The sequence below is a fragment of the Sardina pilchardus genome, chromosome 13, assembly GCF_963854185.1.
Source record: "Sardina pilchardus chromosome 13, fSarPil1.1, whole genome shotgun sequence".
Taxonomy (NCBI): Eukaryota; Metazoa; Chordata; class Actinopteri; order Clupeiformes; family Clupeidae; genus Sardina; species Sardina pilchardus.
In genome coordinates, this window is record NC_085006.1 from 8,828,884 (window position 1) to 8,855,426 (window position 26,543).

Genomic DNA, 26,543 nt, shown 5'->3' on the forward strand with positions numbered 1-26,543 from the left:
CTCCATCTTCACCCCAGGACTCTGGTCTCAGTGCCAGCTGTATGCTCTCCTCAAAGCCTGCTCGCTTGCTCGCTCACTCGCTCGCTCCTCTCTCCCAACCCATCACGGGTCTTCGTCAAAGCCAACACTTCCAAAAATCAGCCACGGAGACTCTGTCCAAACCCTGCCTGGCTGTACAAACGGCCTCATTGCACTGCCATTGCTCTCTCATGCAAGGAAGCTTTGAATAGACCTGCAGATCGTGAAGACATCCTAATTAGTCCTTACACATGTACTGTACCCACAGACACACACCCTCACATGGATTTATGCATGCCATCTCTCATATCTCTAGCAAACATCTTCAGAGAGGTTCACCATCAGAAGAGAATAACTTTGTGAGTGAGGGAGGCAAGTGTGTTTCCTCAAGAGCACTAGGAGGTTATACAGTCCAGGAACTTTCTATGCCACCCACTCCAGTCTTATCTAACACTTCTTTCTGTCAGAGTCTCTTGTTGTGCCTGTTTAGCAGGACTGTCGCTTCCCTGGCATCCCCTGGCACTACCTGACCAAGCCCCCATAGCTCTCATAAGTCCACCCAGTGACCGGGGAGGCTGGACAGTGTTGAGACTTATATGTTGGGCTTTTTCCCCCATTCCGGGTCGTGCTTAAAGGTCTCTTTGGTGTGTGGCACATTGTGGCTCGCCACGTTCCTGGTCCTCGGCGAAGAGTGTGTGTGTGTGTGTGTGTGTCTGGCCCCTACCTCCCGTCCTTTTGTGTGTGAGGGGTGAGGGGCGGGGGGGGGGGGAGAGTACACACTGTACTGCCATCACTGCTCTGCTCTGACGTTCGCCCATTAGTCAGGGCAGAGCTGGATAATAGCTGTCGCCGTGCCGCTGCTGGGATTGCGAGCACTTGTTTGAGGAGGGTGAAGTGCACCTGGTTGTGTGTGTGTGTGTGTGCGTATGTGTTTGCGTGTGTGCGTGTGTGCGTGTGTGTGTGTGTGTTTGTGTGCGTGTGTGTGTGTGTGTGTGTGTGTGTGTGTGTGTGTGGGAGGACGGGTGAATGGATTGTGCTACAGTGAAAACAGCATGAACTCTTCTTACACACATCTTCCGTGATTATTAAAAGAGGCAGCGCGAGCAGAGTGATGCGAGACCGAGTGCGTGAGAAAAGGGATTGAGAGAGTGAGTGAGGGTTGTGCTTTTGTGGAAACAGCTGTCAGCTCTTGGTCTCGAAATATATAGCTGCTACGGCAGGGGAAAAAAAAATAATGGAATAAACTCCGAATCCGGCGTTTGCAACCCCCCGGCGCTCGCATTATTTCAAAAAGTTCTTCTTGTGAACTTCTCCCATTGTTATGAGAAAAAAAAAGTTTCTCTAAGATATTCCTCCACACTCCTCCATTTCCAAAGCTAACAAGCTGCGGGGGTTTTGGCGCGGGTCAGCCAGCGCTTGGTTTCTGTAGCCCACGTGTGGATCGATGCGAAAATTGCTTCCTCGCGAAAACATTAAGCCGCCGTTCCGAGCGTGAGCTACAGTGTGGGAGAGAGAGCGCAAGGAGGTGGTCTGCCTTTGAATATTTCACAAAGATTAACAAAGCCTTCCAATTGGGATGGGAATATACATCTGTACCTCCTTAATTTGGTCTCTCATTTAGGGAGGTAATGGAGTAATTAGCCAAACCCTGGAGAGCGGAGATTTGAGCGTGTCAGAAAACGAAGAGCTGTCTACTTTTAACAGCAATGCACACACACACACACCACCCTCCATTTTCTCCAAGGGGAAGCCAAAAGCAAGCAGACGTGTTGTTTAATTGTGCTTACCATCTGCAATCTAGCCAGTTCCTCATTATGGTGACCATTTAGTTCTGTTAGAAATTGCCAGTCTCAGACTAATTAGCAGTAGCTAATTTTATGGAAGCTGAGTTAGTTTATTGCTGTCTACTCCTTTTTGTGTGTTGCTGCAAGCATGTGTGATGTTTATCTAGTAGCTCATTGGATTTGTCAATCAGAATGTCCGTTTTAATTTGGATAGCTGTGAGAGAAGAACTGAGGCATGAGAATGTTAAATACGGGCAGGCAAGCAGATAGCACAAGGCTGAACAGAGGCGGCTTATTATTAGGAGATGCAGGTTTCCTCCTGCAGGTTTCAAGATTGCTAGGCAGTAACAACATTCAGTGCTGGGAATGTTTGCTGTTTTTACCTGGAAGACAGCAGCCTAGTTCATTCAGTTCAGTCCCCTTTAGTTTAGAGCTAATTAGACTGAAATCCAGGAAAAAGCGGTTGGTGCATTGTTTATTGCAAAAGGCACCAGTGTAATGCTAAAAATGGTATGACAGGGGCCCAATGCATACTATTAGTAAGAGGCTTCTTTGTGCTCTGATTGATTTGATTGAGGATTGCTCTTCTTTTTTGGTACTTTTATTTTTGGCCACAATATCAAATCAGATAGGTCAGAAATGTACTCACGACTCTCTCTCATGGCGAGCACATTCACAAGCAAGCATGGTGTGGCCGCACCACACCATGTGACATCTGGTATTTCCTGCTTTGAGAAATGAAAACAAACCGGCGACGAGATAAGGAAGGCAAGAAAGAGCTGGTTCAGCTGGACCTGTTCACCACCCACTCGCCTGCCACCGACTAAATCCTGTCAACGACGGGCATTTCTAGCGGATGTGTCAGTCTTGCATTTTGAGCATTTGAACAAGCTGCCTGCCACACGTCTTTCCAGAACCCCCCTTTCATGAACACCTGCAGCGCTGAAGACTAATTAGGCATTAATGACTGAATAAGTAGAGATATGAATCATCTGTGTTTACCCAGTCCCCCCATTCCACTTTGATATATTGTTCCAACCGAGGCAGCACACTCTAGAGATTAGGATGTATTCAAGGACTCCTCAACAGCTGAGATTCATTTTACGTTGAACTGTGAGTTGTGTTTGCCTCACCTGCCATTTTAGCAAAATGCCTCAGTTTTAGCCTAAACATCACAAACCATGGTGGTGGTGCACTTATTGACTCAGACGAAGTGAACTCCGATAACAGGAGCTGATTAGTCACGTTTTCCAGGAAGCACTGGAACCATGTTTTCATCAATGGATGTTAGATCATCGTGATGTAACAGGGGCTCCATGAAGCTCCAAACGTGGGCTTTTAGACAGTAGTGAAAGGAGCTAGAAGCCAGTACACCATGTCAGGCTATCTGTCTCATGGAGACAGGGTGTGGGCAGATTGAAAATGCTGTCTAATTACCTGCATCATTTCTCCCTGCATTGGCAGGAGCCACATTTGTACTCGCATGGCCTAGTAATCTGTAATTTAGAGAGACAAGCTCGCTCTTCGTCATCAGTGAGCTGGCACTCTCAGGTATTCCACTGATTACAGCATGCATCACCATGACAACCCGGGCTACTGCCTGCTGCAGACGTTTGTGCAGCCTTGTCCAAAGGTATTACAGGCACAAACACGGACACAAACACACTGCACGCACACGTATATGTTTTCACATACACATCCCCCAGACTCACACACACGGTTGCGTAACCTTGGCCCTGTTGGTGGTCGCATTTGAGGGTTATTTCTGAAGACGTGTTGCAGTGCCTCTCCCTGACACGCAGATGAAACAAGGCTGTGAGATTTGCAAGGGTTTTGAGATGCTATGTTTGTGTGTTTGTTTTGTGAGTGTGATTGTGTGTGTGTGTGTGTGTGTCAGTGTGTGTGTGTGTGTGGTGCTGTTGTTGTTGTCACTTCTTCTGATCCCAGCAAGCTCTTTGTGAGGTACCTGACTGAGGTTCCCTGAGCACTCCAGCTGTTGTTGCTTCGCTTTGCGCTGAGCTGTTCCACTGCCCTGTTTCACTGCCCTGATCCTTGCTTCATAAAGAATACCTACAAGTTTGCCAATCAATTAGGATTAGGATTAGACAGGAAACTCTGGTCTTTGGCTTTCTGTGTGTGTGTGTGTGTGTGCGTGTGTGCGTGCGTGCGTGCGTGCGTGCGTGCGTGCGTGCGTGCGTGCATGTCTGTGTGTGACCTTTAGATCTTGCACCATGTGTTGTTGTTGGATGGTGGGGAGCCTCAGTCTTGTCTTTCCCCCCCTGACACTATGAACCAACTGTGACCAGCAGAAGTCAAACTGCCCTGACAGCCAGTGGGATCAGATGGAGCCTGGTGTCCCCTGGACGCAGATGGATGTCAGATTGTCTGCTGGTGGTCAGTCACACAGAGAGCCGCAGACTGACGGACAGGAGTGGAGACGTGTGTCTTCCGTACTGCCAGTCAGAGGGCTTAGTGTAATTTCTGCTTTACTGCACCTGTGGGTGTAAGTGAGAGGCTGTTGTGATAAGGGTGTGTGTGTGTGTGTGTGTGTGTGCCTGTGTCTGTGTCTTTTAGTGCGTGATTGTCTGTGCGTGGGTGATAAGTACCAAATTGGACTCTCGATTGTGATACCAGTGCCCGTGAGGGATGGACGAACACCTGCCGGGTCATGATTATGTGAAAACACACACACACGCACACACACACACACACACATTCACACACACAAGGCCTTATCATAACAGCCCAACACTTACACTGATATGTCATCACAAACGCCGTGCATGAAAATGCATCTCGTGTGTCGAGCCACCCCAGCAGCAATCAGGAGCAGTCAAGCGCAGACTCCCTGATTTAGCAGAGACGTAAAGCCAAGCTGCGGAGAGACTCGCGTAGCTGAGCAGGAGAGAAAGCCAATCTGCTTCTGAGATGCCTCTGCATCCTCTACACACTTGCGTACTCCCTGCAGGAGGGGACTCCCTGGGCTCACTATAGCCTTCCTCAAGCTTATATCTTAATCCTTCTTTCTTTCTTTCTTTCCTTCTTTGTCCGCCTCTTTTTTTGTAGTTCTGTTTCACAGAAACACATGAACTAATGAACTTTGTTTGGAATGAGTGATGAAGGTGGAGTCCTTGAATTTTAATTTGCAATCCCTCCCATATATTATGCAATGTTTTTTTTTTATGCTGTCGTCGTTACAGTTGTAAATGGGGCGATGATGTGCAAAACTTTTTTTGCTTGCTGTTAGTTATTTAGGCTGGCCTACAAGTCTACTTCTTATTGGCACATTGACCGAAAATGGTAGTTCTCGATGTCTATTAGATTTAATCCCTATAATTTATTAGATCGCCTCACTCTTAGCAGATCAATTGTTCACTCTTTAGTACAAGAGTCGTAATTACAGGGAGATTGGAGCAGTGAAGTGATGGTTTTCATTAAACCCTGCGCTGTACCTTATTGAAGCAGCAGTTCTATTCAGTCTGTCTAAGGTCATTTGTCCGTCTGTCTCCAGCCAAACATGTTCATTTGTGAGAGTGGTGAGAGCTTGTGCATGAAGTCAACGCTGCCAACGTCCATTGCAGTTGAGTTGCATACAGCCTCACTTGGAAATCCCTTTGGCAAACAGTGCCTGTCGAAAACAGCAAATGAAATGAATAAATGCAAGTGTTTGTGCGAGCGGGAGACTGGCAGATGACAGGAAGCAGGGCTTTAAGAGACTGCGCTAGGAGGCCATGGACTCCCACCAGTGGCCCCTGGGGCGAGGATCACAGCCATTGATTTCCATTGTAGCTGTCTTTGTCCACCCAGCCGGAGTCCAAACGGAGAGATAAGATAAAACTCTGGCTTGAATTTTCTTTCCCTCTGTCTCTCGTCTTTTTTTTTTTCAATTTAATTGAAAATACTTTATTGGCATGACAAATAAGGAGTTTATATTGTCAAAGCGGTCATACGAAGTGTGAGGCACATAGAGGATAAGAGATCCAAGTGTCTGTTTGTAGTCTGGCACACAATTAGCATATATCAATAGAATAATAAGACAGAAAAACAAACAAAAGAAAAATAGTGTTAATTACAACAAACTCTGTCAGAATATGCATTTATTTATATAAATGTATATTTGTCCATAGAAATGTTAAACATTATTTACCTTTAGTTTATATTAGAGTTCCCCCAACTCCATTTCAATTTTGCCAAGAACTTCAAAATCTGGCTGATAATGTTTAAAAGGAAAGAAATAGGCTTGTCTTATGTCTTTATTATCTTGTTCACAGTGAAGAAGAAAATGCTCATCTCCACCTTCCCTGTCTGGCAGTGACCACATGTTCGGTTCTCTTTTGGCAGCCAGGTTTTTTTGTCAGTCTCTCTCTCTCTCTCTCTCTCTCTCTCTCTCTCTCTCTCTCTCTCTCTCTCTCTCTCTCTCTCTCTCTCTCTCTCTCTCTCTCTCTCTCTCTCTTGCACTTGAAATGGGCAGTTGACTGAATCAATATTTAATCACCTGGCGTGATCCTCTGGCCTGACGGGGTCTGGGAAATGAGTGGGGAGCGAGCGAGATGGCGAGTGCAGAACCTTAAGTGCCTCAGCTCTGTGGATGGCTCCCTAGACTCTCCCAAGATTCCTGTTTCAATCTTAATGGAGGTGGAATTGTGCTTGAAATAGCGGCACATTGTTTAATAGCACGTTGCTGAGGGACTAGTGTGTGTGTGTGTGTGTGTGTGTGTGTGTGTGTGTGTGTGTGTGTGTGTGTGTGTGTGTGTGTGTGTGTGTGTGTGTGTGTGTGCATGTGCGCATGTGTGTGTTCCCATGTTTCATTAGTTAAAACTGCTGATCAAATATATTTTGAACATTAGTACTGTTCACTGTAGCCCTAAGGACATTGTTTTTCACGGCAGACTAGATTCAGACTAGATTAAGATTCTTGTGTCCCATTTGCGCCATCTTTCTCTCTGTCCAGTGCCAGTGTGAGCGGGTCAAAAGAGCGGTGAGTGAGAGGAGAGGAGAGGAGGAGAGGAGAGGAGAGGAGAGGAGAAGAGAGGAGAGAGAAGAGAGAAGGTGTGGGGGGCAGGGGGGTTTCATGATAAGGTTTAGGAAGCGAGAGTGTAGCATGAGTACGGCTGATGACGCTGTGTCCACTGCAGCGTGCGGTCAGCACGGACCAGCTCATCTCATCTCTCTGGTGCGGCCGTGTGTGTGTGTGTGTGTGTGTGTGTGTGTGTGTGTGTGTGTGTGTGTGTGTGTGTGTGTGTGTGTGTGTGTGTGTGTGTGTGTGTGTGTGTGTGTGTGTGTGTGTGTGTGTGTGTGTGTGTGTGTGTGTGTGTGTGTGTGTGTGTGTGTGTGTGTGTGTGTGTGTGTGTGTGCGTGCGTGTGTGTGTGTGCGGCTCTCCGGCAAAAGTCTCGGACTCAAGCCTCCCGCCTATGACGCATCGGAGGTGCCGCATCACCCAAATCAGGTGTGTTTATCGCTCCATATGCTGAATTGGCTCACTCACACACACACACACACACACACACACACACACACACACACACACACTAACACAGGCACGCTCACTCGCTAGCTCACTCACTCGCTGCCTCTCTTAGCACACACGTGGCTATTTTAAGATCTCCCGTCTGCTCAAGGAGCTGTCGTCAGAGTCAAATGTGACTGCACTTGTAGCCAAAATGATATGAATACAAAACAAACATCAGAAATAAGTGAGGAGGGAGTGTGTGACTGCTTTCACACACACTCACGCACACACCGACACACCGACACATTCGCTCTCTCTCTCTCTCTCTCTTACACACACATACATACCGCATCTATTTTGAGAGAAAAGATATTTACAGTCACGCTTTCTCGCTAGAGAAGCATGAAATGGTCATCTCATCTCCGTGCTGATCTGCTGGACTGTAGCCTAGCCGTTTCTGCTTCGGTGAGTCTCCTCTGTCTGATATATGCAGCCCAATCTGGGACTGGACTGCGGTCAGCCCAAAAGGCCAACTCATCCGCTTTGTGCACGACTCGGGCTAAAGGGATGAAAGGGACACGGTGAAATTTAAACCAATTCGAACCGTTCAGGACAGTCTCCCTTTCTCTCTCTCTCACACTCTCTCTTGCTCTCTCTCTCTCTTTCTTTCTCTCTCTTTCTCCCTCTTCCTCTCTTTCTGTCTCTCTGGGTGTCCTGTCTCTGGCTCAGTTAAGCCCAAACTCTGTGGAATGGTCTCTACATCTCCATCTCCCTCACTAATGATTGTCACTCTGCCTCCTCTGTCTGTCTCCTGCTCCCCTTCATGTCTCTCTCCCCCCTCCCTCGCTCTTTCCCTCCTCTATTATCTCTCTGTGGCTTTCTTCCTTGCCACTCTTACCACTCACTCTTTGCCTATCATGTCTTTGTGTCTCGCCCCCTCCCACACCCACCCCAGTCACCCACTCTCTTCTCCTCCTCTTCCTCATCCTCTCCCTTCTCCTCTTCTTTCCTCTCCTCTTCCTCTACCCTTTTCTCCTCCTCTTCCCCCTCTCCTCTCCTCTCTTCTCCTACCCCTTCCCTCTCTTCTCCTCTCTTCCCCTCTCCTCCTCCCCTCCCTTCCCCTCCCCTCTCCTCTTCTCTCCTCTCCCCTCTTCTCCTCTCCTATTCTCTCCCTTCTCCTCTCCTCTCCTCCTCCCTCCCACACCATTCCACAGCTGCTGGTCCCTCTGTAATGCAGTTCATTACTGTCAATTATTGTGACTCACAGCTAGGCTGCACACTGTCACAGGTGCCCCCCCACCCCACCACCCCTCACTCTGCCACCAACGTAGAGGAGGGACACAGGCAGATCCCCCCTCCCCCATGCAGCCGTTCCCCTCTGTTCTTTTCTCTCCTCCTCCTCCTTCTCCTCTATTGCACTGCCTCCACCTACACTCACCTCTTCCTCTTCTCTTTCCTCCTATGCCTCCCCCTTTCTTTTCCTCTCTCCTCCTCTCCCGCTCTCCCTTCTCATCCTCTTCATCTCCTTTCCTCCTCTCTGCCTCCCTATCCTCCTCTCCTCTCCTCTCTCCACATATCGCGCCCCCCTCAGCACCATATCAGAGGCCCTGATTACACCCATCCATCACCAGAGAAAAGAGACTGTGTGTACCACAAACAAGGCGATCCCCCGGGCCTGTTATGTGGACCTGTGCCCGCGCCGCACGACATCGACGGACAGTCCTGGACGGACGGCGTCGAATGTTCAGACAAGGACAGTCAGCGAGTCTGTCTGCGAGTGGTCCTGTCTCGCTTTTCACACGCCACCAGGCCACCGTTAATTACCCCCTCTGTCTAAATAAGACCTGTTAATGAGCTCGTTGGAGACCTCCCAAGAGAGATGGAGAGAGAGAGAGTTGGAGAGAGAGGAGAAGAGGGAGGGAGTGATTGAAAAAAAAAGTATGTATCAACTGCCTTCCCTCAGTAAGGCGACTTCTAGGGTTGTTTTCTATCACTCTCATAGCAGCTATTAGATTATTATGTCATTTATTCTCAGCTTTTTTCATTCACTCTTCAGACTTTTTGCTTCAGTATTTTTTTCACCGTTATACGTTGACGTTTTTGAACCGCACTGCATTGTTTTCATCGGCAGGTCTTTTGAAATCATTATGAAACACTTTTTTCAGCAGAGAGTGGGGGGAGTGGCTCATAATTGCTGTGGCGAACAGAGAAAGCGCTGCGGTCAGATTCTATTAGGAGAGAAGATGCGGCGTGTTGCTGCCATGTTCAGCCATTACCCATGTGACAGTGTAACGGCACTGTACAGTGCAGCGATGGGGGTGGGCGAGCCTACTCCTGTGCTGTTTTCTTTTTCGAGAGGAATTCCCCAGAGGCCTTTATGAGGGCTTAACTTCACCCAGTGTGTGTCCGTTTGGATGCTACCACGTGTGCGGTGACTGGTAAGAGATGATGAGGAGGAAAAAGAAGAAGAAGAAGAAGAAGAAGAAGAAGAAGGGAATGAGAGAGGGAGGTGGAAGGGGGGAGGTTAGACGAGAGAGTGTGTGGGCGTATGGATGCATGCAGGCAAACCACTAGGCACACAGGGATTATGTAAATGCAGTGATGTGAATGTTCTGCACTGTCTCTGCTGTGTGTGTGATGCATCAGGCGGTGGAAGGCCATCCCTTCTCTCCGTCTACTGGGCTCCTCACAGCCCCAGGGTGTTGCAAGCTCTCTCTATCTTTCCCTCTCTCTGTCTTTCTCTCTCTCTCTCTCTCTCTCTCTCTCTCTCTCTCCGTGCTCCTCACCCCCTTTTTCTTTGGCATTCTGGCATCTGGAGGTGAAGAAACGACCAGGGTGTCCATAGCCAAGCCTGTTGCCTGGATGGGGGCTTTCACTCTTGACACAAACACCCCCCCCCCTCTCTCTCTCTCTCTCACTCCGTCCATCTATCTATCTGTCTCTGTCTCTCGCTCCCTTTTGCTGTGAAAGTTAACATGCTGCTTTCTCCAGGGAGAGCACTTAGCCAGCACTTAGATGATTCATCAGATCTGTACACAGAAAGCTCCAGAGCTCCGACACCTGCGCGTGTTCAAACCGGCAGGGAGAACGAGAGAGAGAGAGAGAGAGAGAGAGAGAGAGAGAGAGAAAGAGAGAGAGAGAGAGAGCTTGCATCACCCTGGGGCTGTGGGCTCAGATTAGTTCAGGAGATCTCACCTGACTCTCCGAGGGCTGTCAGGCCAGCGTCCCCCCCACCTGTGCTCAATTAACACACCACCAGTCTGCAGGGACGTGTAGGGGACCCGCGTGCTTTACACTTACACACCTCATGGTCCATCACAACCACACTGGGTTCAAATTCATATCAAGTGCCCTTATTGCATTATGCCCTTTCTAAAGCAGTTAGTAATATCGATGCTTGTAAATGCATTTATTATAACAGAATACTGACCTTAATCCACAGCCCAGTACACACAGCTCTACAAACACACACATGTCAGAGCATCAACCCCTATCTCATCCATTTAGTTATGTTTCTAAATCTTTTCCTTACTTTACATAATGTGTTATATCAGGCAATGACATTTCACTATCAAAAGCAATTTATTAAAAGCAAGATACACTGATTCGGTGAACTTTAGTGGGGTCACATTGGGGTCCCTGGTGTCTAGTGCATATTAGAGTAGTGTTATTGCATCACCTGGCACCATGCAAGCACAGCAGTAGAAATGCCATTACCGCCATAAATCTGAGGTCGCTGTCTGATCCATCATTGATTATGTATGCGGGGCTCGCCACTGATTCTGCTGAGATATTGGTCACATTTGTCATGTCGTGGTGACGCGGCGCAGAAAGAGTGTTTGGCCGAGCACTGGTGACCGATGTAAATCTTCAACCTCCGGGGCCTTTTGCGCCGGGTTCAATAATGTAAATATCATCTTTATCTTCACCTGACAGAGCTCTGCCCCGACCTGTCTCGCCGGAAAAGAAATTAGATCACCGAGGAGGGTTATTAGCCAATAGCGGCTGTGCATTTCTCAACGCCTGGTCAGCATGATGTCTCGTAACATTGCCGCTCATGAAAGTAAAGGAGCTCTGTTGGCTTTCAGACTGGCTGGAGCAGAAATTGTTTTTGCAGTTAACGCTTATTAAAAATGAACCTGCAGCTCCTCAAAGTCCGCCCATGCTCAGAGGTACACACACACACACACATACAGAAACACAGACACAGACACACACACACACACACACACACACACATAAAAGTCACACACGACAGAAACTTTCCTGGCTGGTTATTTGTCTTGTCCCTGTCCCCTGCTGAAATATTTAAAAGTGCGGCGGCGCCGGCGAGTAAATCTAGTTGTGGATGGTAATTGCGTTCGGAGGCCTCTCACCTCCTCCTCCACGTCCGTCTGGGTTCCCAGCCTTATAAAAGCCGCCTCTCCGAGCCCCCACAAAATATCAGCCTTCCAAACGCAGCCCAATGCAATTATGCACACAATAAGATATGGCCCCCATCGAAGTTCATTAAAAAGCCAAATCCCCAGGGGACCACACTGGGGGTGGAATCTTGATTTGTTGCGTGGGCTCATGTCAGTAATTAATGAAGTCATGCAACAGTTGATAATAACAAAGAGCGCTTAGGCTAACCTCACCACTAACTTTGTTTGCTTTGAACATTTGCTGTATTACTTTATTTCATTTGATTATTGTTTTGTTTCTTTCTTTCTTTCTTTCTTTCTTTCTTTCTGTTGAATTATTCTTTGTTTAATCCATTCTCTCACTCATTCATTCTTGTTTTACCCTTTCTTTCTTTCCGCTTTTTGTTTTTTCTTTCTTTCTGTGTTTATATCTCTTCCCTTCTCTCTTCCCTTCTCTCTCTCTCTCTCTCTCTCTCTCTCTCTCTCTCTCTCTCTCCCGTCAGGTACTATTGAAGCATGCCTGACCCACTTGCTGAAGCGGCGGGCAGCTGGCTTCCTGCGGAGCGACAAGATCGCCGCCCTCTTCACCAAGATCGGCAAGGTGAACCCCACGACGGCCGAGGTGTGCTGCAAGGTGCAGGAGCAGCTGCAGCAGCAGGCCGAGATCACCAGGTCAGTCCGCCAGCCTGCCGCACACAGCTGTGCCAGCGCCACACTCCACGCGCCCCCCCGAGGCTGGCACTGCCACTGACGCACATTGCCCAGTGTTCATTTGGAGTGCACGCAGGTCCAGCGTCTCTGGCCAGAGCTGAGCCGGATGTTTATCTGAACTCTGTCTGCCGTTTTCATAGCTTTCTCTCTGGTTCCATCCTTCCTGTCCGACAGCATACAGTAGCACTCTATCTCCTCCCCCTCACTTTATCTCTTTGTTCTTTGTCAGTGGTGTTCTTCTTTCTATCATTCTTGCCCTCTGTCATCCCCTCTTTCTCTCATTCCTCTGCATTTTCTCCTAAACTCTTGGCCCGGCATTGGCTCTAAATACACCTAAAAGATCCAAACACAGCAAAGAAGATTCCGGGTGCTCCATGATTTTATGTACAGTTGTGGACCGTGCAGTCCCTTTGGTTGCTGGCGCCTCTTTTGCTGTCACTGTGAAGCGATGGTGTCCCTTCTGGAGAGGATCCTTCAGGCAGAGAGCTTCTGGGTCCCAGTGGGTTGTTTGTTTGGCCGTTAATTCTCCATTAGCGCGGAGCACATGGCCTAACGATGAGTCTGGAGCCGGTGAGCTGGGCTTTAATGGGCACCATCACCACCACCACCACCACCACCATCAGCACCACCGCCAGCAGCAGTAGCAGTAGCAGCGCTTTTTGTCCGTGGGCGAGGTTGAGGGTGGAGGAGAAGGAGTTGTTCTTCCTGTTAGTCACGTGGTTCTCTCACTCTAATCATCTACATGACCACTGTTAATTCACCCCAGGGAAATCTCTCTCTCTCTCTCTCTCTCTCTCTCTCTCTCTCTCTCTCTCTCTCTACCTCTCTCTTCATCTCTTATTCTTTTTCTGTTTATTTCCCTCTGTCTAACCTAAGTTAGAATGTTGAATCAATAATGTATGCAACATCATATGTGTTTGTTTGTTGTATGTTTGTTTGCATAATATCCCTGCACGCACACACACACACACACACACACACACACCACCACCACCTCCAGCCTCCCTTCCTCCTCCTCTGGCTTTGGCGAGGGCCCCTCTTGCGTGGTTTCTCCCGTTGCCATGGTAACATCATCGTGTCGCCATCGCAGGAGCTGCCTGCCTGGGTGCTTATTGAAGGGAAAAAAAAGGCGAGTCCCGGCGATGAAGGGCTCAAATTGATTCCAAAATGAAAGATTATTGCGAGTGATATTGCCGACTACAAGAAAAGGAACTGCACACAATTACTCTGGGTGCACACGCCAACGTGATTGCCGTCATGACAGATCAGTGCTCAATTGTTCCCTCGCAATTCCCGCGCGTTCACTCAACCTGAGGAGCCTCTCCGTGGCAGAAATGGAGTTGTGTGTCTGGAGAGAGAGACAGAGTGATGGAGAGAGAGAGAGATAGAAAGAGAGAGAGAGGTGGCATGAGACATCGAGAGACGCAGATGAGAAAGGGAAAAGAGAGGGGCAGGAAGAGAGAGGGGGAGAGAGAGATAGATAGAGAGAGAGAGATACTGTAGATAGAGAGAGAGAGAGAGAGAGAGATAGAGAGAGAGCGCAAGCAACCCAGAAGGGCTCAATTCCCATCCGAATTTAGATGATTACAGTATTTGTGTGTGTTTGTGTGTTTGTGTGTGGGGGAGGTGGACGGTTCAAATTGGGTTATGTGAATGTTAACGTGTGTGCTCCTCCACTCGTACCTCGGGGACCAACAACCCAAATGTCATTTCTCATCAGCGGGCCTCACTCCTGCTTGTGTCGTAACACCCCGCCGAAAACAGACGACGGCCGGCTCTCAGCACCCTGCCTCGCTCCGTTACGCTCAAGTTTCGCTCGAAAAAAAAAATGTCCAAATAAAGTGAGACGAGCCGTGTTTCTCTCTCACCCTTCCTCAAATTAGGAGATCAAAGTGCCGACAATTTGCCGAGCAGATACCGACTTAATTGGTTGTTTATCAGACAGTGTCATTGTGGCGCGCCGCTAATTAAGATTATTAACAGGCAGACCCGCAGTGCGACTGAAGAGAACTTTTAAGAGAGGAGTGTGTCTGGCGGTGACGGAGCATTATGAAAGATCGTTGGCTGGAGCTCGACTTCACGAGGTTCTAATTTGAAAGTCGGGATCGATCAGACGTTCAGATGAGGCATCGAGGTCGGTGGCAATACATCGTCGGACGTGTCACTTAAAGAGAAATTAAGCTCGATAAAACATTTGCATTGCTCCCTGCCTGTTGATGGGGATTTATTTGTTTATTGCCAATAACAGCAACCCCAGCATACAGCAACAGTCGTACACACATAAAGACAAAATTACACACAAACACAAACACCCATACAGAAACACACACACAAACACACAATTACACACAAACGATCACACACATGCAGAAACGCACACACAAAAAAACAGGCACACACAGACACAGACGCACAGAAGCACACATATCTAAACACACACATACAGCAACTCAACTACATACTCTATACTGTGTGTACACACAGACAGACACACACACAGAAGCACACACACAAACATACGATTACAGGCATACGCACAGACACACACACAGAAACACACACTTGCAGCACACAGACACACACAGACACACCCAGACACACAGACACACACACACAGACACACTCAGACACACGGACGAACGCAGACACACATACACACACACAGCGAGACACACTCGGACAGACACTCACACATCCCATCGCTCTGTGCGTGGCCGTGCCCTGGTGACACACTGGATCAATGCTAATGTAGATTTGTGGAGATGGGGTTCCTGTTGCCGTGGGCAGCCAGCAGCTCCTGCGCATGGCCAGCCAGCTTCATCAGACGCGCTGCTCGGGCTGGGGCCAGATGGATGGAACTGCCCTGCTTATTGGCTGAGGCATCCGTCCCATCGACCGACCCACCGCCCGCCCCCCACCCCCCGGGTCTGTTGCCCAGCACCGATAGCCACTTCCTGTCTGCTGTCTTCTCCACACCCTTTACCTCCACCCTAACCCCTGACTCCACCCCCCTCCATACACACACGCACACCTCCACCCCTGGAGTCCCAGGACAGCATCCACGTGTGAAAATGGGTGTCTGTAAACCCATACCTGTAGATGGAAAGTCTCAAAGCCTTTTTGTCGACCAGCAGGGCTCTAGAATCTTTGCTCTAAGCCAGCTTTTCAGATTCCGAACCTGTTTTTTTTTTTGTTTTTTTTTTGTCAAAATGATCAAAACGGTTCAACATCTGGAGCGTGAACCAGAACGTTAACTGTGTCTGCACATCTGTTGGTGGGAAAGGGCCATCAGGGGAGTCTTACATGAGCCCACGGCAGCGTTAACAGCAGCAATAAGGGCCCAAAAGCTTCCTGCTCTTTTCTGTGAAGCAGTATTACGGGAGTTGGATAGTCGCCAGAACTCAATATATAAAGCGTCCTGATAATAAAAAAGACTTTTTATTTCTTCATTGATCATGGGAATCATGAAGAGTTCTGCTCCAGCGTGTACTGTAATTGCCTCCATTTCCCACGTAGACGCTAGCTGCCGACTGGCCGGAATGGGTTTTGTTTTCATGTCTTGCCCCAGACTATGAATAATTCATGGCAGGTCTGCTGAAGTGATGGTGTGCGTTTTTGCTGACAGTACGCCAGGGGGAAACGCTGGAGCTCGTCCGTCTCGCTAGTCTCTGAAGTGCCGCTTTGCCGGCCACTCACCGCAAGCACCTCCCCGGCACTCAGTGCGGCCTCCACCGCAGCCTCTTTCATCTCGCCATGCCATTGTTTGTCTCTGTGTGTGTGTGTGTGTGTGTCTCTCTCTCTGTGTGTGTGTGTGTGTGTGTGTGTTAGGGCTCTCTGTCCCAGCCAACGTCATCTCCCGTCGCCGTTAGGCACGGTGGGGACTTGAGTGCTCGAGAAAAAAAACGTGCAAGTCGTGACTGCCGCTAACGGCAGTGGCCAGCGCGCTGGGGTCCGGGAGGAGCGGCGCTGTGCGGGGTTTGATTAGTGATGCCTCCCCCCCTGGACCCGCCTGCCGTCTGAGACACTTGACAGTGATGCTTCCCCTGTGGTGCATTACAGCACCAGGCTGATGTGCTTGGGTGATTCCATAGCATTCTGTGTGAGAGAGATGGTTTGTTAGTGATTCCAGTGCACTTCTGGGAACAATCAGGAGAGGGACTGGTGATTTGTGACAAAGGATTTCACCGAAGCACACGCTCAGAAGATATTTTATTTGGAAAGGTGTGCAAGGACTGATTTTTTTGGACGTGTTTTACATTTCCCTCAGAGTCAAGAGTCCTTGTAACACACATCAAAACGTCAGGCCTGGTGCTCCATCGTTAAGAAATGGTTATGTGCGTGCTCAGCAAAAACCCCCCCAAAAAAACAGAAAAGCCGAAAAGAGACGGATGTTATGACTTGTTATACTGAGCGTGTAAACCACTGGTCTCAAAGAGCAGCCATTTACGAAAAAATGTCGGCTCTTTTAAACCCCCAAATTACAGCCCACTTGAAAATCAGCGGCTTTTCCCCCCACAGCAGACTGCAGTCAGTCAGTCAGGCAACAGCGTGGGCCTCGGAACACAGTGTGATTCACACCCCAGTCAAAGTGTCTTTGTCAGATAATGCCAGTCATCAGGACGATAATCAGTGTCCCGACTGATGAGGTTAGCCGCGCTCTGACACATGCTAGCTAGCTCACCGTCCGCGTGGCGTGTGTGGCTTTGGACTCTGTCCCCGTGCGCTCCCTCCCCTCCACACCAGTTGCACACAGGAGGAGCAGCACAGAGAGCTGCACACAGTGCCACTGTGCGGTGACAGATGCAACGCATGCCACTTACCTTTGGAGGGGTGCTGTGTGACCGTGAAGATGAAATGAAATAACCAGAGGAGAGGTTTATAATACATACTTTTGTTGTAGTGCCCTGTAGTGTAATTGTCTCTTTCTCTTACTTACTTTTATCTTACTTACATGTGTGTGTGTGTGTGTGTGTGTGTGTGTGTGTGTGTGTGTGTGTGTGTGTGTGTGTGTGTGTGTTTTGCGTGTGTGTGTGTGTGTGTGTGTGTGTGTGTGTGTGCGTGCGTGTGTGCACCTGCGTGTGTGTGTGTGTGTGTTTATTCAGGAGAGCACAGAGCACATCAGCACAGGAGCCCCTCAGGAGGCAGGCGTCGTCCGCAGGTCGTGCCCCCCAGCCCCTCTCAGCACAGGCCATCAAGCACATCTGGGTCCGCACAGCCCTCTTCCAGAAGGTTCTGGACAAGATAGTGCAATACATAGTGGACAACTCCAGGTTTGGTTCCTACTGTATTTACATCATACATTACATTGCATCGTATTACATAATTACATCATACACACATCGGTACACAGCAGCTTGGCCCTCTTCCCTGGTCTCATCCTCACCAGTAATATGAAAGCTATCACAGTAATATAAAAGCAATCATTGTTGTTATTCCTCCATTTGTGGTCTGACCCAAATTACCTCTGCGTTGTTGCTTTGCTTTGGGAGAAGTAGAAGACCTCCTACTGTAGCTTTGCCTCAACTGCTGCAAAGATGAAAGCTGGAGATAATTCGCTTAGTGGCGAACACACTTCCTCTTTTTAATGTGATGAAGTTTCTTCTGTTATGAAGTGTTATGTTGTGTGTGTGTGTGTGTGTGCTCTCTCCCTGGGTCCTCAGTAAGTACTACGAGAGGGAGGCGCTGATGCACGACTCGGTGTACGGGCCCATCCTCGCTGCGCTGCTGGGTAAGTTATCTGCTCGACGTGACGTAAGCTTTCAATGATATCGCACATTTCTGTGTGTTATTCCAATAAACGGAGACGTCTCATGGTGATTTAAAAGCGCCGTTATGATTATGGTGATGGTGAGAATGCGGCTTTTGAATGGCTTTTGTTGGGTTAGCATTGTTGTTAGAAGAATGTGGTTTGTATTGCGCGAATCTCTGATGTGCTGTACCACAAAAGGACTATGTGGAAAGACTTTCAACATCTTTCAAAAGGCTGAGAGCAACACATGCACAAATGTCTTTTTGATTGGCCAATGGGGAGCAAGTACAGTGGAGAAAGACCGGTATTCTCCGTAATTATTCTTCATGGCCACTCTCTCTCTCTCTCTCTCTCTCTCTCTCTCTCTCTCTCTCTCTCTCTCTCTCTCTCTCTCTCTCTCTCCCTCTCATGTGTCTGTGCAGTTGGCCCCTGTGCTCTGGAGTACACGAAGCTCAAGACCTCCGACCACTTCTGGACGGATCCCTCGGCCAATGAGCTCGTCCAGCGCCACCGTATCCATGGCGCCCACCGAGGACAAGAGTCTTCCCCCAGCCGCAGGCCCGCTCTCGGGGTGAGATAATCAGTCAGTCGCTATGCAAACAGTGACAAAGGCTGTTGCAGGGGGAAGGCTTCCTGGAAATCTTTCTGTGAGCAGAGGCTGACGGTGGGCTCTGGTACTGACCATGGCAGCCTTCATCTCACTATCTGGACACTATCAAACGTTGTCCTCCTCGTGTCATGCCCTAGCCTGTGACAGCTGGGAGTGTATGCACAGTCCAATAGATAACGGTTCTCAGTCGTCATGCAAACACACATGACCATGTCGTTCCACACACTGGGTCTTTCCCCTGTGTATGTGTACTGTATGTGTAGAGGAGGATATGCATAGTGAGCCGAGGTGTATCTGCATTGATTTCCTGGACTTCACTGTAGTGGACTTTCTGTGGGCCGAACATGAACATGAATGTGACGTCTCTCGCTTGCCGTGTTCTCAGATCCGGAAGAGGCAGTCCAGCGGGAGCATGACCGAGGACAAGTTTGCCGCCTCGGCGCGGGAGTACGTGGAGTCGCTGCATCAGAACTCGCGGGTTCACCTCCTCTACGGCAAAAACAATGTGCTGGTACAACCTGTGAGTATGTCTAATGTTGTGCGTGTCTGTGTGTGTGTGTGAGAGAGTGAGAGAGAGAGAGAGAGAGAGAGATTCAACACCCCCTCCATTTTGTCAGCTGAATAGACCGACCACACATCCAGAGATTGTGGTTACACCTCCACTGCGGGGCTATGGAGCTCTGTAGTGCAGTGTGTTTGCCCTGCAGGTGTGTGTGTGTGTGTGTGTGTGCAACGGTGTGTGTATGTGTGTGTGCAACGGTGTGTGGATTGATCCCAGATTAAAGTACCGGTCATTGATCTCCGCTCCACGCTGTTGACCCACGCCGCAGGAGGGGAACAGTGAGAAACATGGGGAGTGTGAGGGAAGACAATCCCACAGCCCATCTGCCCACTCACACCTCTCTCCTCCTCTCCACTAGCTCACCTCTTCTGTCCACACACACACACACACACACACACACACACACACCACACACACACACACACACACACACACACACACACACACACACACACACACACACACACACACACACACACACAGAGTAAACACTCCAGTGGCACCTTGGCTGGTCCACTGCTGAGAGAGCAGGCCCGGGCACAGACATGTCTCGCCGGACAGACAAAGCTGTGATGGAGAGAGGCACATGGTGATTGACACGCTGTGCTAGTATTGCCTGGTACTGTATGGCAATGTTACAGTGATGTTTGAATAGTTTATGCCATCTTGGTCATTGAAGGTATAAACCGCTGAAACATGATAAAATTATTGCTTTTCCCCCCCTCTTTAGTCCCCTGAGTTAGAGTTGACGATGTTAGAGTCATGTTTGAATAGGTTAACTTTATGCCACCTTGGTCATTGAAGGTATAAACCGCTGAAACATGATAAAATTATCAAATTTTTTCCCCCTCTTTAGTCCCCTGAGTTAGTTTACTCGGAATCGGACTTGAGGTCTGTTTTATACCTCTTTTTTTCTGACAGAGGAGGATGAGCCAGTCTGTGAGGTGTGTGTGTGTGTGTGTGTGTGTGTGTGTCCAGCCCTGGGCTGGAGAGTGGCCGCTGGCCGTCTGATGGACCAGGGTGTGGACCGGGGAGCTCAGCCCCATGTGGATCAATGGTGAAATGACCCAGGCAGCCTGGGAGAGCCGAGAGTGAACTCTAATTCGATTTCCGCATGAAAGCTGATATTTAAATCCTGTGGACGTCACCAATGGCTATCTGTCTTAAGAGACCCATACTTCATACTTTATCTCGCTCTCTCTCTTTCTCTCACACTCTCTCTCTCACTCTCTCTCTGTCTCTCTCCCTCTCCCTCTATCTGTCTCGGCACTTGGCACTTGGCACCATTTTCATCTTGTTCCCTGAAAACCTAAAGTTCACTCCATTCTCTCTCTCCCTCCCTCTCTCCACCCCCCGCCTCCCTTTCTGCAGAAAAAGGACATGGAGGTTTTGAGGGGTTATCTGTCCTTGCACCAGACCGCAGAAACGCTCACTCTCAAGTGGACGCCCAATCAGCTGATAAATGGCACTTTGGGGGACTGTGACCTGGATAAGAGGTATGTGTTTGTGAGCCCAGCTCCACTCTAATGCACCACTTTTGTTTAGAAATGATCCCTTTTTCTCATCACTGTCTCCCTTTCGTCTCTCTTTTTTTGCAGTGTATACTGGGACTACGCTCTGATCGTGCCTTTGCGACAGATTGTCTGCATCCACTGTCACCAGCGACGTGAGTCTCGCCTCTTTCCCTCACCGTCTCTCTTTCGCTGTTCGCACAGCCCCACAGCCCCGTCGGATAACGATTTTTTACCTCCTACAATGACAGGAATGAATAGCGAGCCCCTGAACGATGAAGTCTCATTCGTCAAGCAGGCCTGTTAGGGACACTTCCTCATCATAATCCGCGCGGAAAGATGACTTAGCCGGGTCGGACGGGAGATTCAATTCGCGGCTTGTGATTAACCGCTAATTTCACCGCCGCAGTCATTAGGCGGTTTCCCGTCGGGCGTACGGGGGCTCCCACCCCGCCCGTCCGCGACCACGCCACGGCTGCCGCGCCAGGCCTCGCGGTGCGTTGCGGAGCGTCGCGGCTCCCCGCCGCTCCCGTTTATGGCAGCTCTGTGTCGCTGCTGCACCGCAGCGAGAAGATTGTTGTCATGGTATCCGCCGCGGTGTTTTGTTTTAATAGCGCGTCGTAAAATATCCATTTGGTCCCTTTCTTTCGCGCAATGAGCCGGGCTGTGTGGATAGTGTGATTTGCAGCGTCATCTTGTACAGTGAGGATAAGGATGCGCAAGGGTGTGTGCTTCATGTCTGATTTTAAGTCTGAGTGTCTAAGTTGTCAAGATCCAAAGTGAACTTGAAATGCAGACATCGTTTTTGTCTGACAATGTTTGCACTTTGTTTTACAGTAAAATACATCTAGAATGATTGGATCACAAGTGTGATAATGTATCTCGACTCGACTCGAAGAAACTCTCAAGTTTCAAGTCTCAACTTCTCCTCCTCTTCTCTCTCTCCTCCTTCTCCTCCTCCCTTCCCGCCCTCCCGCAGCGGACTGCGGTGGCACCCTGGTGCTGGTGAGTCAGGATGGCATCCAGCGGCCGCCCCTGCACTTCCCCCCCGGTGGGCACCTACTGGCCTTCCTGTCGTGCCTGGAGAACGGCCTGTTGCCCCGGGGGCAGCTGGAGCCCCCCCTCTGGTCCCAGAGGGGCAAGGTGAGGCCCCGTCCACCCCATGCCTCGCACACTGACGCGGCCCGGAACTTACCATTCCACAGTCAGGGAACGCTTGAGCAACCCATTTTCCATCTGTAACGTTGTTATATGGGTTATATAACAATGTTTCAATACTGCACACTTCTGTCCTGGTAGGCTTCTCGCAGGTTTTAGATTTACTCTCTCCGGCACCTCGGATGCACACACTGACCTCCTCCCCCGTATATGTTTATGTTTATGTCAGTTTGCCTGAAATGAGTCAGGATGACGGCCATCACATCAGGGTAAAACGGTCGGTCAGTTCCCAACACATACTGTATGAAAATGTAGAGGGGCCTTACTAGACCACACGTCCCTTCACACCACATGGTGTCCGAAAAGGTCAGGTTACGTAACTCGTGATGGATTGTTTATGACTGAAGAGAGGCCACCTGTAGTTCACATGTTGTGCTTTCAAAACATCTAATTGCGGGAAAATAAAGAATATCATGCCCAGCTAATACACTTTACTTCTAAGCTTAATGCCTCACACTGTGTGTACAGTATAAGGCAACTCCTTTATTACAAGATGAGAAAGTGGAGAAGTGTTGGAAATAGCTGGTGTTATGTTATTAAGTGTATTATTATGTGTTATGTTAAGTCTGACCAGCCGTTGCTGACCCATGTCTAGACACCCTCTGGTATTTCAGCGGAAAACAGACTAAACCAGACTGTCACTGCTGTTTCATTAGATGGAGTTTTAATTGGACTTTTTGGAGACAAAAACACTCATTTCCACGGGCACATTATATTATTTTCTGTCAATTAGTTGACTAATATAATGCCATAAAGTCATCTAGGTGAGTACAATTAACAACACAGTTTGTGTGTGTGTGTGTGTGTGTGTGTGTGTGTGTGTGTGTGTGTGTGTGTGTGTGTGTGTGTGTGTGTGTGTGTGTGTGTGTGTGTGTGTGTGTGTGTGTGTGTGTGTGTGTGTGTGTGTGTGTGTGTGTGTGTGTGTCTTGTCCTCACACAGGGTAAAGTCTTCCCTAAGTTGCGGAAGAGAAACAGCACGGCGCGGCTGCTGGATGGCGACGGCGAGGGGGACGAGCAGGTGGCCGCCGACTACGTGTTCCGCATCGTGTACCCGGGGCACCGCCACGACTCCAGTGAGTACCCTCTCCTCCCCATGACCCCTGCATGCCCACTGGACTACAGTCTACTAACTGTACGTACACACCGCTGCCGACTTGAGCTTCCGAGAAGCTATGGACGCCCTGCCAAGGATGCCGTGGGAAGCTTTGGACGCTTTGGCCGCTCTGACGTGACGGCATTCTATGTTCGATCATGTTTGTTGCTGGTCGTTTGCCGCTGAACCGCGTCAGAGCTCATTGTCATAAAGTTGAGCCAATTTCAACTTTCTGCTCAAGTCGCTCAAGACGCCCAAAACGCGCCGCCTACAGATTAGCCGCTGCTTGCAGCTGAGACGAGAGAAGCCGGCTTCCATTGAAAATGAATGACTTCCTGAATCTTTGGAAGCAAGTCGGTGGTGGTGTGAACATACAGTAAAAAAGTGGCCTAGGGCTCCTCTTCTCCATAGTGTCTGTGTGCCTCTGGCTCACCTGATAAGAACAGGTAGAGCGAGGTCTTCTCACGGCATCAAGACTGCTGTGGCGCTCACGCAATGAGGACACTCTGTAATGTAGTGTGCCCACCCCAGTGTCCTCCACCAGCCTCCCCTGACACTGACCTTTAATGGCGCCGTCAGCAATATTCAAAACCATTCCAATCCCTTGTTGTCACATTCAGCGAATATCGCCTCACGATCCGCCAACTCTCCATTCCGTGACTAGACTGTAGAAAAAAAACGCTGCTACACAGCCCCGTCTCCGTGAACTGGAAACAAACAAAGTCAAGCGAGCATATCCCCCAAACATAACAAGACTGTTTGAGCCAGTCACTGAAGGAGAGAGGGGGCGGGGGGGGTTGTTGAGTTCGCTGTGAGTTCACCAGCTTGGTGTTTTGTTGGGGGTTTTTTTGTTGTTGTTAAAATATCAACAGAGGTGACATGTCATGATCCACAATTGCTGACAGCACCTTTAACTGATCTGTGTGCCTGTGGAGGGAGGTGTGAGAGCACTGTAAGCTGTGCAGCACGTTGTCCCTGATCCCATATATACTTGCATTGGCTAGTGTGTGTACACTTTCAACATGCAGATACATTTTTAAAGAAACAGTTCATGTATGTTTTGTTTATAGATAGTTATAGGTAAAATCCTGCCTTTAGGTCCCTTTCCTGTGAATGCGCACGTGTTTGTGCGTCTTGTGTTTGTATGTGTGTGTGTGTGTGTGTGTGTGTGTGTGTGTGTGTTGGTGTGTCAGTAGTGGTCTTCTCAGTGGAGGGTGATGACCTGTGTTCTCTTATTGCCCGAGCAGTCACTATTAACTACCACCACACCACGGGCAGTCGCGCGCCCTCGCTGGACGACGATGAGGAGGAGGAGGATAGACTTCACGCAATGATCTCAATGATCTGCTCGCGGAACCTCACAGACCCTAATGTCATGAAAGGTTTTTATGACAAGCACACCACTTGCCCCCCCCCCCACCCTTCCTCCTCTCCTCCTTCTCTTCCCTCTCTCCTTCCCTGTCATCCCTAATCTCTCCTTTCCTCACCCTTTCTTTCCTTCCCCTCTTCCCACCACCACCACCCCCCCACACTCCCCAGCTCAACAGTGCAGGCCCCATTGGTATGGAGGGGACCAGGTGACGGGATGATCAGAATTGGGGGGAGAGGGCGTTTTTTGGAGTGACTCACCTAAAAGGCTGTGGCCGTGACCGTGACCGGTAGCGCTCATTAGAGGGGTCCGCTTTAAAGAAGAAGAAGACAAAGCGAAAAAAAAGGCATCGCGTTTCGAGCCACTTTCCAGATCCGTGCCCGCTTCGCCATTGGCCGGGGGCCGCCCGTGGCCGTGCGTTTCCATGGCAACGGGCCGTGCCAAGAACAAAAGCTAGGTCAAGTGACATGTCCCTGTGTGTGAGTTGCTGTTAGACTTTCAAGAGCCGAGACACAAAAGAAAGAGCGAGGGAGAGAAAGAGTGAGAGAGAGAGAGAGAGAGAGAGAGTGATAGAGAAAGAGAGAGGTAGAGACTGAGTCTGTGCCTGAGCTCAATTACATGGCGTGCTGTCACAGCAGCCAGAAGGCTGCTCCGGGCCTTCCCTCGTGCCGCTCGTCTGTGTGTGGCGGAAGTCAGATTTGTTCAGTGTGTCAGCATGGCGGTGCGTTCTAACTTGATTTGCAGCTCGCTCGCTCGCTTGCGCACAGTCACACACACACACACACACACACACACACACACACACACACACACACACACACACACACAGAGTCCCGTTTGCTGGCCCATCAGAGAGAGAGAGAGGGACGGTGATGAGGGTGCGCGCAGACGCTTGCCTGCACTTGTCAGATCTCGCTCACGGTCCCCGAGGACGAGTCCTCCAGCCGAGCTCAGCCCTTTATAGCTGCTGACCCACTTTGATGCCGGAGCTGACCCCCTCCGTATGACTCAGTTCCTGTCTGTCGTCAGAGTCCCTCTCACTCTCTCTCTCTTTCTCTCTCTCTCCCTCTATCTCTCTCTCACTCTCTCTCACACTCTCTCTCTCTCCCTCTTTCACTCTCTTTCTCTCTCTCACACACACACACTTTCTCTCTCCCTTTCTCTCTCTCATCTCTTTCTCTCCCTCTCTCTCTCCCTCTCTCTCACACTCTCTCTCTCCCTCTCCACTCCAACGTCTCCTGGTGACAGCAGTAATAAGCTGGCCACTCAAACATCCCCCTCCCCCCCTCTTTCCGCTCCTACATCCTCTTGCCACATCTTCTCCTCACTGCCACGCAGACAAGCAAAGCCCCCACCCCACACACCCCACACACCCCACACACACATACACACACACACACGACTTCCCATCTCCCTCCTCCCCCCCCCACGTGTCCTCGCACGGCCTCTCTGCTGCTGCTGCTGCTGCCTCCACTCGTGGATACCCAGGGGGCTGTTCATGAAACGATGGTGCTTAACTCCAGCCAACAGGCCTGCGCACTGCTGCCCTCTGCTGCTCGGCATGTGAACAGCAACAGGAGAAAATGAAAACACTCAGTACCACACAGACTGTACATGTACATACACATACAGTACACACACAAAAGAAAAGGAAATAGCCTGCATATTAACTGAATGATCTGAGGTAGGGCTTACAGCGTTCCTTGTGTGAAAGGTCAGATTTTGAGGTGAGTCGTGGAACGGTTCACAGCCTTGTAGGGGCGGGCGAGCAGTGTGTCTTGTGTGGTAGAGCGCGGCCTGGCGGGCAGAAGAGAGGGGCTAACAGCAGCTCATGCACAGGGCGGGTGACCCACCTGGCTAGCCTCCCTCTGCACTGTTGGGCGCGGGTGCCCGTGATCAAAAGGAATGCTCTGATGATTTGCTGTTTTTCTTTTGCACTCTTCGGTTCCAACTCCTTTTTCCCCCCCACCTTTGGACTTTTAGTTTGGGTTTCCCTCCCTTGTTTTGGTTTTCACTGCAACATGCTTGACAGTATTGCATGTGAGATTTTTTGCACCTTGTATCT

The 26,543-nt window shown here is 49.6% G+C and overlaps 1 protein-coding gene across 3 annotated transcripts in view; it reads left to right on the top strand.

The window, feature by feature from the left end:
- Positions 1–26,543, top strand: part of sgsm2 (small G protein signaling modulator 2) — a 46,086-nt gene that overhangs the window by 8,279 nt on the left and 11,264 nt on the right. For 2 of the 3 annotated variants that reach the window (XM_062551830.1, XM_062551831.1), the window contains exons 3-12: positions 12,159–12,327; positions 17,469–17,636; positions 18,027–18,094; positions 18,538–18,686; positions 19,111–19,245; positions 20,659–20,783; positions 20,886–20,953; positions 21,778–21,941; positions 22,957–23,089; positions 24,357–24,491. In XM_062551830.1, coding sequence (XP_062407814.1) covers positions 12,159–12,327; positions 17,469–17,636; positions 18,027–18,094; positions 18,538–18,686; positions 19,111–19,245; positions 20,659–20,783; positions 20,886–20,953; positions 21,778–21,941; positions 22,957–23,089; positions 24,357–24,491 — 1,314 coding nt within the window. The remainder of the gene's footprint in view (positions 1–12,158; positions 12,328–17,468; positions 17,637–18,026; positions 18,095–18,537; positions 18,687–19,110; positions 19,246–20,658; positions 20,784–20,885; positions 20,954–21,777; positions 21,942–22,956; positions 23,090–24,356; positions 24,492–26,543) is intronic. The other variant, XM_062551832.1, reaches the window with a different exon arrangement.